The sequence below is a fragment of the Saccostrea cucullata genome, unplaced genomic scaffold (assembly GCF_032062105.1).
Source record: "Saccostrea cucullata isolate Sc308-1 unplaced genomic scaffold, CSIRO_AGI_Scuc_v1 ctg16, whole genome shotgun sequence".
Lineage (NCBI taxonomy): Eukaryota > Metazoa > Mollusca > Bivalvia > Ostreida > Ostreidae > Saccostrea > Saccostrea cuccullata.
The window spans coordinates 197,306-216,577 of NW_026933130.1; the positions used below are offsets into that span (position 1 = coordinate 197,306).

General features: G+C 33.6%; 1 protein-coding gene across 3 annotated transcripts; it reads right to left on the minus strand.

Moving 5' to 3' along the window:
* Nucleotides 1-3,687: 3,687 nt before the first annotated feature.
* LOC134237316 (LIM homeobox transcription factor 1-beta-like) lies at nt 3,688-18,987 on the minus strand. 3 transcript variants are annotated; one of them, XM_062719420.1, is made up of 8 exons: nt 18,771-18,987; nt 14,203-14,367; nt 12,118-12,313; nt 8,114-8,331; nt 5,509-5,648; nt 5,329-5,406; nt 5,039-5,174; nt 3,688-4,523 (listed from the first exon to the last, which is right to left on the minus strand). In XM_062719420.1, the coding sequence occupies exons 3-8, from the start codon at nt 12,300-12,302 to the stop codon at nt 4,339-4,341; spliced, it is 942 nt and encodes a 313-aa protein (XP_062575404.1). In that variant the 5' UTR covers nt 12,303-12,313; nt 14,203-14,367; nt 18,771-18,987; the 3' UTR covers nt 3,688-4,338. The 3 variants fall into 3 exon arrangements, with proteins under 3 accessions (XP_062575404.1, XP_062575405.1, XP_062575403.1); XM_062719421.1 differs by lacking the exon at nt 18,771-18,987 and adding an exon at nt 16,423-16,595; XM_062719419.1 differs by lacking the exons at nt 14,203-14,367; nt 18,771-18,987 and adding an exon at nt 14,001-14,134.
* Nucleotides 18,988-19,272: the final 285 nt, after the last annotated feature.

Here is a 19,272-nt window from a genome sequence, read left to right on the forward strand (position 1 = left end):
GGAATTTATGTTTTGTAATTTTTGTGTATTTTCCTTCGAATAATGCAAAAATATTCATAATTTGATATCTTTTCAAAACCCCTGGTAACGCATGCTGATATTTTGTCTAAGAACATGTAATGATATTGTAAGTTTAAATTTAGAATATCTTGAAAAATTATCAGTAGGAGAGGTACGTTGCGTATGTCCTGAAGAACTCTTATTGATATTTTGTTTTAGTCTTCACACAACTTTCATTGAAAAGTCAAACCGGAAGTCTACATTATCGTTAAAAAACTGTCTTAGTTTGGACTTCCGGAAGCTGCTGAGAAATGACAAGGTTCAAAGCACATATTTTAAAGCTCAGTCTCTTGATCGCAGTATACATTTGCTCTAATGCATACGTTTAAATTAAATTTATGCTAAAAACATAATTCAAAATAGCATTTTCTCTGCTGCAAGACCGTAAGAGGAGCGCTCTTTTCAAAATGTCTCTATCGTAGACGATTCTTTCACGTTCGAATAGTCGGGTAGTGCACCCGTTGCGTGTTGTGGTTATAAATCTGGCATGCGACACAAAAGGTCGAAATTTTGAAACCGATACACTGTAGACAAGTGATTCTGGTTTCGAAGTTTTTGTACAGCTGTATTGAGTTGTTGACAAGGGCACGCATGCTATTTCACCCATCTATTGTCATGTTTTGATGTAAAGCTTATCTCTGAACTTTCACCTTCTGTGAATAATGCAACAGGTATCGCCTTAGTATTTTGGGGAATACAGCCAAATTATCTAAAGTCTCACAATTACTTTTTTGAAATATATTGTATTTGTTTATTATTGTTGGAGAGAATATTCAATAAATTTTAGACATTAATTGTTTTCAGAACAGAGTATTGTGGTGTGCCGTATTAAATTTAATATTTAAGAAGGCTGGGGAGTCAACAAATTTTGGCAAAGAAAAAATTCATACATTTTAGTTTTAAAATTTGATAATTTTTGTATATCTATTTATATGGAGCTATTCTTCTAAAGGAGATCGAAATAGTCTGAAAATGGCTGCAACCCCCAGCCCCTTTAATAATAATATTTTTAGACTGAGTTTTCAGAGCAGAGAATTATGGTGCGCCATTGAATTTTGAAAACAAACAATTCTCAGAAAATTCTTTAAAAGAAAGAGTCTGTAAGGCGAACATTCTTATGGGTTTCCATCTAAAACTTCTCAGTTAGGAACAAGTTTGAAGAATTATGATCAAATTGAATCCGTCTCAAAATGAAACTTGATTTTTTTTATTTCGTGTAACAATTTTCTTTTCTTGCATCTTATGATTTAAGGTTCTTAGTAGAAGTGATTATTCACAAGAGAAATCTCATTCTTGGGGGGGGGGTGATTATTTGTATGAACCAAAGAACTTTTTCTGCATTTTTTGTCAACTACTTTTAAAAAAAAGTACCAATTCTTAATACTACATTTTCAGTACATTTCTAAAAGTAGAAAGGGGGTTATAAAACCGGTACAGGCTTTCAATTAACATTTCCTATAGTGAACAAAAAAAAGTCCTTTAAGCATTTAAAATTGTAAACATTAGAAGGTATCCTGCTTTCAATAGTCTATCCAAATTACTGATTTATTACACACCCTGTGTATATTTCAATGTATAACAAACCAATCTTTGCCAAAGAAAAATATTTCAAACAGGATTTGAAAGAAATAAAATCTGCCTCCTTGAGGGAAATGTGAAACAAATTCACTTCCTCCGAGTGACTTTTGGCTATATTAAATCAACTCTCTTATCGTTGTATTAACATATGTTAAACCCCCAATTAAAAATATGTTACATTTTATGCCTATCTTGTAATATGAATTTTGATACCAGAGATCTACATATTCTTGTGGTGACATGTATGCACCCAAAAAGTGCATAAACAATCCGGTGTGAGAATAAAGGATTGTGTTCCTGGTATTAGGGGAATGGATTACCTTTTTCTTCTCTCCTACATTAAAGATGTCAACGTCTTTTTTGCTGACAGAATCTTACTGGTACCGACATGCCGTGTCTGCTCCAGACGACAACAGAGTTCCTCGAACGTCAAAGGTGATCTTCCATCTTGCTGATTCAGTCATGTGATCTTATTTGAATTTCATTCAAATATCATACTTTTGAAATCCGAGTTACTTTGATGCACGCCCAACACTGTGTTCTTGCTTTCAAAGAATACTAGCATATGGTTGTAATTAACACGAGGAATTACAATAATAAAGAAACCTTTTCTAAGAACTCTAGGCAACGATGACAGCGCATGCTCAATCTGTCATCATGAGATCGTTGGCACGTCGATTTCACACCACTCCATTCGACCTCTTGCACCGTCTTTCATCTCAAATTTACTCGGGTCATTTAACCTAAAATTTCACGTCGTTAAGCCCGGTGTAATGATTTAAAACGGTAGATTTTTATGTTATTTTAATACTCCGCTGTTCAAAAAACCTCAGCAACTGTCAGGTACCGTAATGGTGCAATACAATAAAGGGCGTTGTGTTTCTGGAACACGGACCGTGTTCGAAACGCATGAAGCATGATAAAATGCTTAAATTTTTTCAATTTTTATATGGGTGACGCATAAAATAATCTAATTCAATGTGTTATTTTGCTTACATAATGGAAAAAAATATTATTGGAATCGGTGTTGCGGAAAATATATTGGACAATCAGAATTGCTGTAACCAAATTAAAAAAAAATCAATGTTGCAAAAATAAAATATGTCTTTTTTTTTAACAAGATGATATTTGTATTGAAGTGGAACATATTCTTATAACTTGTTCACAAATGTGTTATTTCTATGTAGCAAGTAAAGATTTCTGTGCATGAACTTTATTGCAAATCGTCAACAATTCACATGTAGAAACTGTTATCCAAGATGTCTTGCTGCCCGTGGAATTCTGGCTACAGAAGTTTTTATTTTTTGAAGAAATCAATCATTCCTATCTGTTTTGGTATAGTCTTCAAGTCTCTTCGTGGAAGAAGTTCTAGGTCTGATTCGATCGTTCGATTTATTACTTTGTAGAGCTAGGTAGAGGGGACCGCTCCACCTATTCAGATGTGATTGTCTTATCGGCAGAGCATTTATCGGGGTCACTAACTGTCATTTTGGGGGAGACATCCTTCATTCAGGAACCAGCCTTCTCGGTTCACGTCGATTGTGACGTAGCTTTGTTTATGTTGACCCATTTTGAATACCCAATCCCGATCAACCGAGACAATCATTCGGTTTAAAATTCATCTGGCATATCAAATGATATAAAAGAAAATCCATGTGTGTACGAATACTTTTTTAGGAATGAACTTGTCTTTGACTGATAGTATTTCTCGTGAATCAATGGGACGACAATACTCAAGCACCCTGAATAAACCTCGCAGATTTACGTCAGATTGAGATATCCGTGAGAAATCCAAACAAGATCTTTGTCGGGAGAGACAATACCAAAAATGCTCCACAGAACACAACCTGAGAATATAACCTAACTTTATAAGGAAACTCATTTTTTTATTTAAAAACTCAGGTTGAAAAGAGGAGGGTTTCACTCGTTGCACTTTGGAAAAAAATTCCCAAGTGTTGTCAGGAGCTTCTCATGACATTGAAATGTGAGCTGTACGAGTAAGCTAAATCCAACGAGTTGAAATTGACTGATAAAAAAAAAGAATTTGATCACATAAACGTTTTATTATCAATAAAGAAATAATAAATACTACAAAATATTAACACAGGGAAGTAAAAGTAATCTGACAACATACATGAACTATCGTGGTCAGACAATGTACAGGACGGCCAGGTGTTGAAAAACAAAGATGGCGGCGGTGAATGCAGAAATTTATTCCAAAAATAAAATTCTATTTATTCTAAGTAGCTAATTATGTCTTCTTACCTTATTTGAGAACAAAGACATGGCTGGATGATCAAGCCCATTTTAATGAACTTGTGTGTGAAAATTTCGTTCATGAACTCATTTTATGAGAATTGTAGTGATGCTAAGTATGTATGGACAAGAGCTTATGACGTGTAAAGATGGATTCTTAAATTAATCGCATGCAAGGAAAATGTTAATAATTTTACCCCATAACATTGAAATAAGTACAACAGAAGCACCAGACTGCTTCATGTACAGCGGAAAAATGGACACAACAGTATATTCCCATTACATGAGACAACATGACTGCAGTTCTGCAGCAAAAGCATAATAATAAATATATAATTTTTAAAATATATACACGAAAGTGAAATTTAACTTTTGTAATGCACCAGTGTACCGGATTTGGGCGGAATAAATGAAATGGACGAAATCGCTGAATCACCATTCCGACTACTCCGCACAAAAGTAAGAGGTCTGCATTGAATACAGCTTGTTAATGTGATTGGTAGGACAGGGAGTGCCGCCATCTTGGCAGCTGTCTATTCTGGGAGGGACAGGCGACTCGTCAGAATCATCAGAAGTCGGCATTTCCAGAAACATATTACTGCCGCTGTCCATGTTTGAATACATTGATCCTGTAAAAAAAAAACATTTCTATACATTTATTTGGACAATAAGGTAAATTAAGACGAAGTTCTTAGAGCCAACGTTTACAAATTCAAGATGTTTTTGTGACCACTAAATTCTATTTTAGCCGCAAGTAAGTAAAGTCCCTTATTTACAGCAATAATTTTGTTAAATAAAAGCTCAAGTACAATGTTTCGGGAGGGTTGCAGAGGGTACAACCCTGCCCCCACTCTTTGTCAAAACTGTTACCAGGATTTACCTTTAATCTAGTATGAAAATATTTGATGGATTTAGTATGAGAATGTTTACTGAAAGGCCAGTTGCCCTTCAGTCCCTCACTTTTTGTTGTAGGGTCAAATCCTCACGTTATATACCTTTTTGTCAAAAACCTACCAGGCCCATCCACTCATTAAGAAATTGGAGCTTTAGAAATATTCTTTTTTCCCCATGTGAATTTTTTTTTTCAAGTAAGTCACTAAGTTGCCAAATTTTTCTGGCTGCCCCTTTCCGCAAAACCGCTCACCTTCGTTGTCAGATGTGGGTCTATTCATATCCTCATATTCTTGAAACCCATCCTTCTCTCCATCCTCACTTCGAAGTTTTCGTTTTCTTCCCTTTTCACTTGTCTCTTTACCACCCTTCCGAGAAGTTTTCTTCACCTATTTAAGAAAAAAATTGTTAATTTTTTTTTGCAATAACTTTATATAGAAAATATGACCATCAAATATAAATCAATGGAAATAAAATGAATTAATAAAACAACTGATTAAAGACAAAAAGAAATATTGTTCTACTGTTTGCTTTTGATCTTACCTTGGCTCTCTGATTTTGAAACCATACTTGGACAACTCTTATAGTTAACCCTGTTTCTGCTGCAAGTTGTTCACGAACCTACAAAATACATCATTAACACCATTAAATCTCAAGCCAAACAAAAAATTATCAACAACAACAAAAAATGTAAATGCTTCATTTATCCGGAAAAATTCTTACCTTGCGGCACGGTTTTGGATTGGCTTCAAAAGCCTGCTTAAACTTCCTTCGTTGACTTGTGGTTAGGATGGTTCTTGGTCGTTTGGCCTGACGATCTACGTCCAAATCGAAATCTTCGTAGCTATCACTGTCTTCATCCACTAAAAAACAAATTCAAACAAACATAACAATCATTGCACGTGCATTCGAGGGTATCCAGCTAATGAATATCAATGCGGTGGTCCGTTTTTTTAGCGCGTGCTATCTTTTTGATTACTTTTCTTCTGTTAGTTAAAAACGTTAATTGGATTTTGGAGCCAACAACCTTTTAAAAAATACTATTTTCTATTACATTTGTTACTGATGTGAAATTTTTAGAAAGAAGGGCAATAGATATTCATATAATTTTTTTTGAAATTGAAAACATTTTGAGTGGCCAAGTGCTTAAAAACAACAAAGCAGGGGTTAATCAAGCTGTCTGTGGAAGTCCTCTATCAGTAATTTGATATGAAACACGAGGAAGTTTAACACATAGAGATACTTGGGAACCAATGATTCGTGTAACGTGCCTAAATAAAATACAAATCGGCATCGAGGGAGGGAAACTTTAATCTACTTTTTTTACTGCGGCGAAACAAATTTGATACTCGAACATAAGAATAGATATTGGGGGTGGAAAGAGAGTGTTTTAAATTGTACAGGCTAAGCAATGACCGACCAAATATCACATTATTTCACTTAAAAAACATCGGTATAAAGCAAATGTGTGATTTCAATAAATAGCTTAAAACCGAAGTACCAAAACAATAGCGTTACACAACAAGGGGCGGGGGACTCGCCGCGCTGTGTGCCAAGTGTTTCCTAGTCAAACAAGCTTCGTTGTATTTCTGGATTTTCGAATTAAATAAATTGACAAATGTATTGAGCTTTATTGATTTGCTGCCCTCGCCTCTGTGGACGCTGAGAATCTTACAGAGCCGGCAGAACAGAGCTTTTGTGGACTAGCCTAAACCATACCTGACCCGGTATGGGGCTCCAAAGACGGAACACGTGTGGATTTTTATGTATCTAATGTGAACTTTTTATCGTTGGCTGATACAAACAGGCCTTAAGCATTTGTTTAAAAGATTCACTTGAAGAATGACAATTTGAAATCGTCACGTCGTTTGAAGAAATGGATTGCTAAATGCTTTGTGTGCCAGATAAGTGTGTTAAAGAAAATCGCAATTCACAGTCGAAGTTCTTTTACCTTAAACTAAAGTGTTTAATTTTTCTCGGTCATAACCAAAATACCTATATTTTTTACAATAAAAAACAAGTTTTTGCACTTCTGCATATCAAATTTTTCAAATATGATTTTAAAATGCTTTAAATATATGACAATGATCAAGCGACCAAAATAAGTATTTTAATTGGTACTTGGGTAGTGTTGAAGTATTGCTTAATCTGATAAAAACCTTTATCAACTTCTCTTTAAATCTTAAAAAACAGAACAAATTCTCAAAAGGTATTTCAAAGAAGAAATTGTTTTGGACACAATGAATGGACTTGTTTCTGAGCGCTGGTTGACAATGGGACGATGTAAGAGTCCTCGGGACCGATGATTAACAAGCCAAGTCCAATTACTCTCCCTCCCTGGGTCGACATGAGAACATTTAACTTCACAAGAGAAGGTCATCCACAGAAAGGAAGAAAAAGAAAGTTATGGGACAAGGTTCTATAAAGACCCTTTACAAGGTTGTTAGAAAACTCTCTCTTTCTCTCCCTCTTTTGGCTTATGAACCACGAAACAATGGAAGAAAAACAAATAAAACACTGCATGTTGCTCCTGGTTGTCTACAACACTGGGCCATTGTTAGCTTGCTACCATAAACAAATCAGTAATTGACCCGGTACTCCCCAAAGTGTTAGACCCTGAATTCCCCAGATGATGATCTCTCTTTTTCTGCCGTGTACAAACATTGACACACTTCCGTTATGTTAGCCGGTACTTAGACGGGTATCCTGCATATTAGTAGCTTAAATATTGATAAACCGGCTTTACACACGAACAATATGTATTGTATACAACGATAAATATCAATCGACGAAAACAGTCTACAACAATATTTGGAGAAAGTTTTACAGCATATCTTATGTATGACACATTTTAACCCTTGAATAAAAGAAATATTTAGTCACTTTTTACACGACTGGTCTTTTTGCTTATGAACATCTGCACAATACAAGTAACTGTGGGGCCTTTACCTCAGATAGACGTACGTTTTATTTCAAAGAAACTTTTCACGTTTAAACAAAATATTATCCATATATACTTGTAGATTTTAACTCAAATACAATATTGACAATATATTACAAATTATTATTTTTATAAAGGCGAAATCCATTTGTATCAAGCGCATCGCAGACCTTAATCTGTGTTGCTAGTTGTCTTGTTTATTATACAAGTAAATATTAATCATAAATTAACAATTTTTGTGTGAATTCAGATTTAGGACGAGGGGATTCCTTTCTTCTAAAATTATGAAAATATTCAGGAGCTCTTCTATAAATTAACAACATTTGTAAATCTTTTTTTTTTGTTGCTTTGTCACACTTTCCACTGAAAGTCTTTGGACTAGCTTACCTTTTGGGCTGAATGAGGGTATGTGGAACTCTTTATCGTGGTCATATCGACAAAAGATCTGGCCGTCTCTGATGTAGAACTCGTTTCCATTTTGTAGCACGTGTCCGCACTCCACACAGCGAAAACAAGGCAGGTGGTACGTGTTCGAGTACACTCGGCGGACTAAATCTTGGGGGTCTATGCTGAATCCACAACCGCTGCACCGCCCGCGGAATAATCTATAGAGAGAAGAAAAACGTCATCAGCCTCTTTTTCTATCAGCAAAAAAAGTCAGACATATTCTTGTTAGACAATCTTTGTCTTTGTGAAGAAAAGATATCAGGTTTTTTACTGCATCACCCCGAGCAGACATTGCTGTGAGTTAAAGCGTTAACTATGTGACGAATTATCACTGCTCAGAAGATAACCGTGAGATCATATCTCCGCGGATAATCATGGACTTCACACGAAAGTCAGCATCTTTACATTCAGTTATCGTCTTGCACTGTGTTCTTGATCTTCAAGTCACTAGGTCAGTTAAGTTACAATAAAGCAGTATTTTCAAGTTCAGGAAATCTCTTATATTTGTTTTCTAAGTAAAAAAAAAAGAATAATTAAACCAAGAAAATAAGGTAAGACATTTATAAGACTTGTATTTTGAAATACTTATGAAACGTAATACTTTGTTTAAAAACTGCATCCGTCATCTCTTTTGTATATGTGTGTATACTTTTTAAATAGTTGTCGTGACCCTTTATCAACCACTAAGTGACGGCTTTTAGTAAGAAGCATATCACACAAGTTTTACGTGTGTCACTTTCATTTCACTAATCATTTTTTCTGCGATAAGCAATCGTCTGACATTAATAGTATAATTACTTGCTCGATCAGAACTTGTCAGCAAATATATCTCTACGCATCTGAACCCTATGCCCAAATTGTCAAACGTAAGAATTGTTAACGAACAACATCTTTTCACTAAGAAACCTTGGTATGGTAATAAGCATAAAAGAATTACTTTCAGAAAAAAACTAAAAATAAATAGAGAACCTGTTATCTTCAAAATAGCATATTGTATTAAATTGAAATCCGTTGTGTTTTGCGAATATTTTAATGACGCGTTGGATACAAAAAAGGGGTACTCGATTGTGGGTCTTATATTAGAAACTTCTCAAAGTGGGGTTCGTTCAAAGAGAAGAAGTGTTTCTCCTCGAGGGTCTAAACAATAAATATTGCTCGCTTTCACTTGCCACCGATGAGTTTACATTAAACTCAAATCAAGAGGCACGGCAGAGCGCGATGCACTTGACAATCTTTTGGAATGAGTGGTCTACAATGCTTTAGATATCCAAATCTTTATTTGCACTGAAACAACTTAACCGTCGTCTCAAAATACATGTAGACGTTTCATTCATTATTTTCTAATTGCTGGACTTTTTAAAGTCTAACCTTCTTTCGTGGTTGATATTAAAAATCTTTTTCTACCTCTTGTATATCTTTTCTATTCTTCAATTGCTCAAAATTAATATCTATATGAAAGACATCTGATATGACGTTGTAAATTTGATGGAAAAACAACAGGATTAACGGTTTTTCTTTTGTAATCTTTAGAATGTCTTTGTTCGACAACTTCGTGTGGGTCATTAAAAAAGAAGATGACTTGTGTTTTCGTAAGTTTGCTTAACAATTGTACAATGCTTACAGCCAAATATCACCCAAATATATAAACAGACACTCTCATAGTGTTAGGGGTACTCCAAACAATCGGAGATAAAAGTCGAGTACAAAGAAATACTGGATTCTGGGGGTCGGTGAAAATATCTGACAAGTAAAAAACTTAAGAAAACAGACGGTTACACAGGAAGCCAAGATAACCCCCGAACAAAGCTGTTTTTTTTTAACCAAGTGACATGTACAATTAAGGCGCAATGGAAACCCATACCTATAGCTGTTTCAATGAATTGACTCACCACAAACTTGAAATAATTTTAAAATAAATTTGAAAAATGAAAATCTACAAATAATTGTCAATTAAAGTTGAAATGGAACCTTTTGGGTTGGGCTTCTCATTCAAATCTCATATGAACTTTTAATTTTTTTTAACCCTAATACTCTAAGAAGACAGATCCCTAGATTAACAAGATCCCTAGATTTACCATTTTCCTACGTTTACCTGTGGGTACAGAGAACCCCAGTAGTTTGTCAAATCCTTCGTTAACGCTTTTGACAGTGTTGATTAATTTGAAATTGATAAGGTCATTTTATTGGTTATCTATGTAGAGGACTAACAATGAGCCGTCATAAATGGGGATAGCATCCCCCTACTCGTTTCCTTTCACCGGTAATGTCTATTTCATCACGGACTATCAATCTTGAAAACAATAGCAATTCTCAACACCTTGAATCCTATTATGTCCGAGAGAACAGTCTAACGGAAAGAGAAAAATATGCGATCAAGACCTTTATTCAATTTATTTTTCAAAAAAAATTTGAGATTTGTCAATTTGAAATTACTCTTGCATTGATATGGAAAGTTTCGTGCAAACAAACCGTGAATGAAACGTCATATCATTCCTGATCTCAAATGCTGAAAGCGAAAGACTCGGCTATTCAGACCGAATGTGAGACATTTGCAGTTTGTAATCGGATCAATTGAATCGAATTTTATTTATTTGAATTTTAAATTTTTACTTAAAAAATTGGCACAATGGTGTTTTAAATGCTAAATCCAATAAAAATAAAAGATTGGGTTGAATTCATCTGAATATGTGTCACGGAGCGGGTGGAAATCGTTACGCTGGCTTCAAGCGGAATACTCCTGTATAAAACACTAGTATGGCAACCCCCTAAATTTATTTGTATCGGTCCAGCATACAAATATGTTGAATTAGATGTATATCTGTATAAATTTGGCAATCAGCATAATATAGGCCATTATTTCTTGAAGGTCGAGAAACATACAAGATATATTTGAACAATAGAAGAGTTCTTAAGAATACTGAGCAATATTTCTGACTCTGTACTGTGAAAAATAAATAAATAAATAAATAAATAAATGAACTAAAAAGAAAGAGACAGAGACAGAGAAAGACAAAATAAAGCAGATGTAAAATAATTTACATTTTTTCTTCTTCTTTTTCTTTCTTTATTATTAATACTGAGTGCAATAATCCGTTTTGTTAGTTAAGTGCTGTTTGTTTTAGCCATTATATTTTCTCAAATAAAGTATTCATGAATGAACAAAATTAAGGCCGTAAAAAACTTCAAATATTTACAGTATATACAGGAAAAATACAATACTGAAATAAACTTAGAAATAATAATAATTAAAAACCTGAACAGTCGGATTCGGTTTATAAATATTGACTGTACCCATGTTTTCCTTGTTTTAGCACTTTTGACATGTTTGCATATTTTGTTTGGTTTTCAAAAATGTGTTCGATGTTCAACAAAAAAGAGAAACCGGCATTGGCAGATCACTGTCTGAGTATTGTGTCGATAATGGCCAAGTAGATACACATTTATTTTACATGAGGAGCGTGTTCTATAGGCCTTCTGGTCGTTTTCGTTGGATCATGGTGTTAGTTTAGCAGAATGTTTCCTCCATTACATAATTTATCAACACAGCTTGGATCTGTAAATACTGACGAATATTTCCGTCGAGTGAGTACCACGCTACTCGAATGTGTAATTTTAAGAATTTTAAAAATATAGACTTTTAATAATGCATATAACACTTTGGCAAAGAAGGAGTCTTTTACATCAACATGTGATTTACTTAACAAGAATCAATGTCAGTTTCAAGTCTTTTTATGTATCAGACACAGGCACTTGTTTCTGTAATAAATTTTTGACCCATAGTATAATGGAATAACTTTTTTTCTCGAAACAAGTGCCTGTGGTATCAGATAGGTACTACAAGATGTCGTTTTTAATAAAGTGGTGACATCAGCAATTCTCTCTTAATTAAATTTCATGTTTGGAAACAAACACAACAACAAAGAGACTATGGAAAAAGTACTCACTTGTCGTAGTCTGATTTGCAGTATAGGTGACCGTTCTTGCTGTAACAAGTTCCGGAGAGGGAAAGCCGACAGATGGCGCACTGCAAACAGTGTTCATGCCAGACATTGTCGTTTATCTTTAACAAGTATTTATCACGGATGGGGTAACCACACCCTGCACAGATCTCTTCATGGATGCTTGGCATCTCTGTCACCTCTAAAATGATAAAAAATAATTCAGTGTCAGTGTTTTTTATAATGTAATTTTACATGCTTTCACTGATTTGCTTGAGCTCTTAGCGATTTTGGAAATATGAGTCTAAATACATTTTCATCATTTTCTAAAACGTTTGAACAATGTTAACGAGTTTTTCTGTCTTTGAAAAAAAAAGGAATTGGCAACATTGATTTAAACGAGAACTTTCAATCTGATGTATGCTTGATAGTTCATATGACGAACTTTCTATAATGAGCGGAAATCCGTTCAACAGACCGGAAGTAATTGGACGTCCACTGAATAATGAAAATGGCATTTGAAGAAGTCGGTGGTCAGCGTGTGGGTAGTTACGGATATTTTGTCCGTTTTAAGTTTTTAGATGTCTTCTAATGAAGTCATGTCGTGTGTCAGTCTCGCGGTCAGCCAGTTTATTGTACTGTAGAATGGAAAATATGAAATCGCTTATCATGGTACAGAATTATCTATCTGAAACAAGGAGCTCCACATTTAGAAAAAAAGTGCATTTTTAATGTTTTATTGATCGTTTATCAGTAAATCATGTGCAGTCAGTTACATAAAATAAATGTTTTGATGGTGTATTGATAAACGGAGCATATATGTAATTTCAAGACTATAAAATCTCAAGACGTGTTAGCATACACATTTATGCGATGGAGAACGGTATAATTTTTTAGAATCAGACTAAAATGTTTCGTCTCTTTCTTTTTCTTTAACATGAATCTCACAGCTTACTTATTCTTTTTCAATTATTGATTACAAATAAATGATTTTAGAATAGTTTAATCAATTATTTATCACTATATAATATTTTAATATACTCTGTCAGTAAGAATTAAACATTGAAACAAATGGATATAAAGAACAGTATTCAAGATCAAAAGTCCATTAAAGAATCTGAATGCAACTTTATTGGGCTATTATTCTTATTTTTGTAGGTTTACTAAATAAATGTAATAATATTCTTGTGATAGATATACGTAGTTTTCAGAAGTTTTTAAACAAAATTAATAAAAAAATAACTTCACGATAAATTTTCTCTCTATCTATATTTACACTTTTTAGTCAATACAGCTTTTGGTACTAGGTTATTATTTAGTCATAATAATGAAAAAAAGAATAGAAAGGAAATTCGACTGCAATTGAACGAATTTATTGACTTTAACACATCAATACATGAAGCTGAAACTATATGATATCATATACTCAGTAGATGTATTGAGTATATGGAATTAAAATTTGGAAATTTACTAATGTTTCAGTTCAGCGAAGGATAAAAACTAAATGAATACAGGGTATACTGTCAGTTAATTTTAATTCAGTAAAAAACCTAAAATTTTTGTAAAATGCGGTATAGGGTTTGGAATATACAAAAACAAGATAAAAAATAATAGAATTTGAATAAATCAACCCTGTGTGTTTATGTTCAAGAAAATTGATACATTGTTTGATAGAGTTCACAACTCTTTGAAACATCATTTAATAGTCAAATTTAATGACTTTAAATAATTTTATTTTCATGAAATATGAAAGAAACAAACCAGGCTTCATTGCGCTCTCATTTTGATACGCAAAATATCATATGCCACTCATAAAATACAGACAAATTTGGAAAAAACAAGAAAGAGCGGAATACAAGACAAAGTAACATGAACAAAAAAGTTCTTACCTATGTACATGAAATCTGGAGCAATTCATGCCATTTTTTACAACACCAACACTGACAGAACTTGAATTCTCAAGAAGTCTAACTTGAAACTAAAAAGCTTTGGCAATTTAACTCTATTGGGCACTTCAATGGTCGCCTCATATTTGCTATTACCTCAACTGTGGTCATATTCGCACCTGACTTGTCTCTTTAAATGTCCTACCTTTGCGACACCTGTGCTGTGAGGTTGTGATCGATAAAACGCTTGAAATTGCTCCCTCTCATACAAGTATCTGGGGTAGATTGTGGAGGAAGGTTACTGCATTCTCCACGGGTGCCTTCGTTGTCTTTTCAGAGTTTGACCATTTGAATTGGAATTCCAGAAAATCTGAAATCAAATCAAAGACAATTCTTTACGACTATTTCCGGTTCGACTTGACTAAATTGGGGAGTCGTGCGTTGGTGATCTAGGCCAAAACAATTTAAATAAGTGTTTACTGTGGTAAACACAATGATATTCGCTGCAAAAATCAATGCTCAGATGGTAATGTTTAATTATATTTTAGTTACTGTTTTTAGTTTTTACAGAATATAAACAATGCTATTGGCTCATGTTGATCTTACCAATGTGATTAAGAATAAAATATTAAAAAGTTACACAATTCTGAAGACCCAAAACAATGTAATGTGATTTAGAGTAATAAACTAAGGTAGAATGATACACCATTTAGTAGACGCAAAGTAATGTCTGAATTTTGCAGACTTAAAACAATGTCTGAATATTATAGACTTAAAACAGTGTCTGAAAGATATTTTTTAAAGTGATGCTATAAATAGCTGTGTATCATTATTCAATACCGGTGCCTTATTTTATAGTTTTGCTTTATTTTCCAGGTTAAAGTCAGCTTTTAAAATCATCATTTACATAACACGCAATAAAAATACATGTTCTGTACAATGGAAATTAATTTTAAGAGCCTTCAAGTGATTGCTGGGTCTGCTTTCGATGATGCTTTTTAAAAGGAACATTTAATTTTTTACCTCCATTATTAGTCACTTTCTCATATACTTTCGATTGTATTACGACGGCAAATTAATCACTCTAATGTAATATTAATCCCCCTTTCACAATGTGCACCCTTCTCGCTATCCCCATCCATTAGCCCTACGAGGTAATTCATAAAAACCTACTACCCGATTGGTTTCATAGCTAGCACCCGGTAACTTGAAACTAGATTTGAAATGTCACAAAATGTTTAAAAGCTTTGCATACAAAGAAAGGATGTTTTTTCCCCTAGCATGCAAAGGTCATTATTAATGTTTTCGCGCTGTCGGAGAAAAGCGCGTTCCCTTGCATTATTTTGTATTTCCTCCAAACTCTGAACTTGTCGGAAAATTTAGAAGGAAGAGAAAACAGTATAGGATTGTCGCAATGTAAGTGTATGTCAAAAAGTTATTTTCACCCGAAGTGAGAAAATCAACATGCGAAGTTCGAATTCCCTCCTCGAAAGCAATAAGATATCTGTGAAAAATCCGATATTTTTAATCTTAAATAATCATCAAAACAAAATTAAACAGGAGGTGATAATACCGGGAGTGAAATGAAAAAGTGGAAAATATATCACGTAGCAAATATTAATTAAAATTGTTTGAAGTTTACAGAAAGAATCCGGAGCATAAACAAGGGAGAATAAGCCTGTTGCTGGAATCGTCATTTAAAATGCCTTGTGGACATCTCAAAAGTACAAAAATGCAATAAATGCTAATCTGCATCGTGTCTGCAAAATCATTTACTAGTAATCATGCTGAATAATAAAATAAGTCGAGCAAGTCGTAATGAAATCGAACACTCTGATCGATTGACAGCAGCTTTGACCAATCGAATACAAATACTTGGTACATTTTTAAATTATGTTTGTCAGACGACACTTTCTCTTATTCATTGTGAAAAAAAAATAAAGTCGTGAAAAAGAAGAAAATTCCGCCCAGATTTAAAAATTATAATAAGGTATATGGATTTGTATTTGTACGGTATTAACTATTTCCTGTTTTTATGTACATGTATACTTAAGCATGAAAAGACAAAATTGAAAAGTGCGAAAAATCGTGGAAGTTTTCTTCGCATAATAAACTTAGAAAGGCAAATCAAGAGAGCTATCGGAGACTTTGCTACATATTACAAGATTAAATTAACACTAAAGACATGCAGACTTCTTTTTTCCATTTTAAAATATAAAGTATAATTACCTGTAGCATATTAATATGTCTGTACAGATAAACTGATAAAATCATTATACGACTTTCTGATATATCCGGTTCTATTCACCTAATAAATTACTGGTCATGACAAATCTATCACTACAAATATTTTGAAGTATAAACAAGAAAATGATATATTACAGGAAAACTGCTCAGAAAAATTTACATATGAAACAGAACTCACTATTTGGACATGGTCATGTACTCGAACGTCGCCATGGTAAACAATGAGTAAGTCCCAAATATTGTTAATGTTGACCCGATGGAGTGGGGACGGGGCCAGGAATGTGATTTTTTTAATCCGCATGTGCCGTATCCCGAGCTTGACAAGCCTCGTCACGAGATGGGGGTACAGTTTAGACCGAGTTTATGCCTTTTTTATGGGTATAAACACATGTTTACGGTTCCTTCTCTGTATTTGGGCACGTCATCGCCTGATAGGATCAAACACTTTTACCAGTGATACGGTATTTAACCAGACATGGATGGCGATCAAAGCATTGTCAAAATGTTAGTAATTGTGAATTATACAGGTAAAACGGTACAGGAGAGAGAGAGAGAGAGAGAGAGAGAGAGAGAGAGTTTGGTGAAGGTCAATCTGTCAATCTAGCTAAAAATGTAGATTACCTTTTTTCGAAATTTAAATCTTTGAAATAAAAGTTTCATTTTATATTCAAGGAAGTGTAGGGTACAGGGGTTTTAGAACCCGGAAAGTTTTCATAAAGTCCATACCCCGCGGAAGAAACGCCAGAAAAAAAATCATGCGTTCAGTTGAAGGCAATATAAATCTTAACAATATAAATCTTAAATAGCATACTTTGAAGCTGAAAGCTTTTTGCCAATAGTTTAACTTTTTCTGTAAATTATTTTTTCTAAAAATTTTAACCCTGCAAAATTATTTTGAAATCGCTGTTTTTGCTTGTTTTGTCGCTTTTCCTTGTGCCAATCCAAATTAGTTAACACACAATGTTGCCAATACATTTTCAAATAGTATTCTTGGAATTTTCTTTGGAGATTTCTTCAGAATAAGATAAAGATAAAGGTTCAAAGTCATGTTGTTAAAACTTTAAAAAAAAATTAAGGGAAAAACTTTGAAAACAGAAAGAATAATTAAGTAAATTGCAGAATTTTGTTTTAAAAGATCTATCGGATTTCTGTGTGACCTCGTCGGTTCTCCAGGCCGGAGATCTTCGTCATGACCAATTTGTTGTCATGAAAGGGATTGCATCACGACAGTTCTACACATGGTCGAGCGTTTGGCAGAACGACCTTACTGTAATCCTATTGTCTTAACTACTTTGTAGTGGTATAATCTTTCAATCAGAGCATTTAAACGCTGCATTGTTTAAAGAATTGTTTTGTAGAGCAGTGCATTTTTTAGTGGACCAACCACTAGGCAGAAAAATAGAAAACTAGCCATCGTAAAAATTATAGTAGAAAAATATTTAAATGACTTCGTGGACCTATTTAATTCAACATTTTTTTGTAAGTGAAATATCAATTATTTACTTTTAACTCATAGGCATCTCTACTGAATTTACGGACAAACTTCACAAGTCAAAACAAAAATCAACATAATCCAGACATATATAGCTAGAATTATTTTTCTTTCCCTATCTCTTTCTTTCAGTGACATGTTATATGTGAAAAAAAATATTTAAGTGAGATACAGATTTTAAATCTAATGGTTGACAAAATTTAAAATCTTCGGGAAATTAATTTCAATTTGAATGTTTTTGTATTTTAGCTTTTTCTTCCTTGTTTATGATAAGACTGTCGAAGGAGAAAGGCATAGGGAAATTTAAGATTTTTTTTTGCCCTCCAAACAAGAAAGATTAAATTGAAACGTTATATTAAAAAATTGAAAATTGGAATAAAAGATCGATTCATGCTGAAGTTTTCGCTTCATGCCATCTGATCTAGTCTGCAGGTGGCTTGGTTATGTCTCTTTCCCTCTCCCCTTTCCCTGTTGCACACATGCCTTATAAATTCAAATGCTATAAAGACTATACTCTTTTTTGGTTATAATTTTTGCATTTTTTAGGGAAAATTGTGAAAAATGACATTAAAAAAGGAAAATTGTGAAAATATTGATACAAACTTTTGACCGTTAAAGTTTTAAACTCCCTTACGAAGTTCAAAGAAGTTTATCTTTATTAAAGGCTTAAAGATGCATTTTAAACTACATTAGTGCAATTATACGCGTCCAATGTGATTAATGGAAAAGTTGTCAAGTTGAAATACATTTAAATAAGTTTATTTAGGTTTCTAGATAATTTAAACCAATAAATTATTGAAAATCAAAACCATTAATTACTATCGATTTTCACCTGCCGATTTTTGTGTGCATTAAATGCCTCCCTAATAGGATAAATAGTTCATTCGATTACAAATTCTTTGTGTTAAGCTTTTAATAGTATTTTTAAGGAAGCAAAATTGTCCCTTTCAAATAATAATAAAAAAATGTGACAAGATATTAAACTTCATTTATGAAATTCTGAAATAAATGAAATATAAACAATGTAAACTTACCTGAAATATCTTAAGTTTCCAAACGCTGTTTTTATACGACAGGCAATTGCTGTTGTCTCGTTGTAATGGAAGCTTGCATGCACAGGATGGAAAATGCTTTTTTATTTTAAAAATACGTATTATATTTCAATACATTTTATAACTGGCACACACAAAAGACATGCTAAGATCGCTAGTTCGCTTTTATTCCGTCATTCTTGATCAAGACAGTAAAACAAGGCAGGAATTCTCAGCGCTTAAAATACGCCTACCGGCGAAGATCGACCGCCTCTACAAGATAACAATGCCTGCAACGTGTGCTATTGAGACGCTTTTTAAAGGTGATTATTTATACAGGTGATTGGCATGTGTGTGCAGAAATTTAGAAAAAAAAAACTTTTTTGAGGGATTTAAATGCATTGTTTAATATAACACAGAAGTATCGTATAGATGTACGAAAATTCCTGGACCTGCGTAAACTCATCAATATATTGTCAGCCAGATGACATAATACTGAATTCTG

Bases quoted from the DNA above. Each gene is read 5' to 3' on its own strand.
- LOC134237316 (XM_062719419.1), bottom strand. The intron at 5,407-5,508 runs GTAAGAATTTTT...TGTATTTTGTAG, and splicing joins ATCCAAAACCGTGCCGCAAG to GTTCGTGAACAACTTGCAGC. The intron at 4,524-5,038 runs GTGAGCGGTTTT...TTTTTTTTACAG, and splicing joins ACCCACATCTGACAACGAAG to GATCAATGTATTCAAACATG.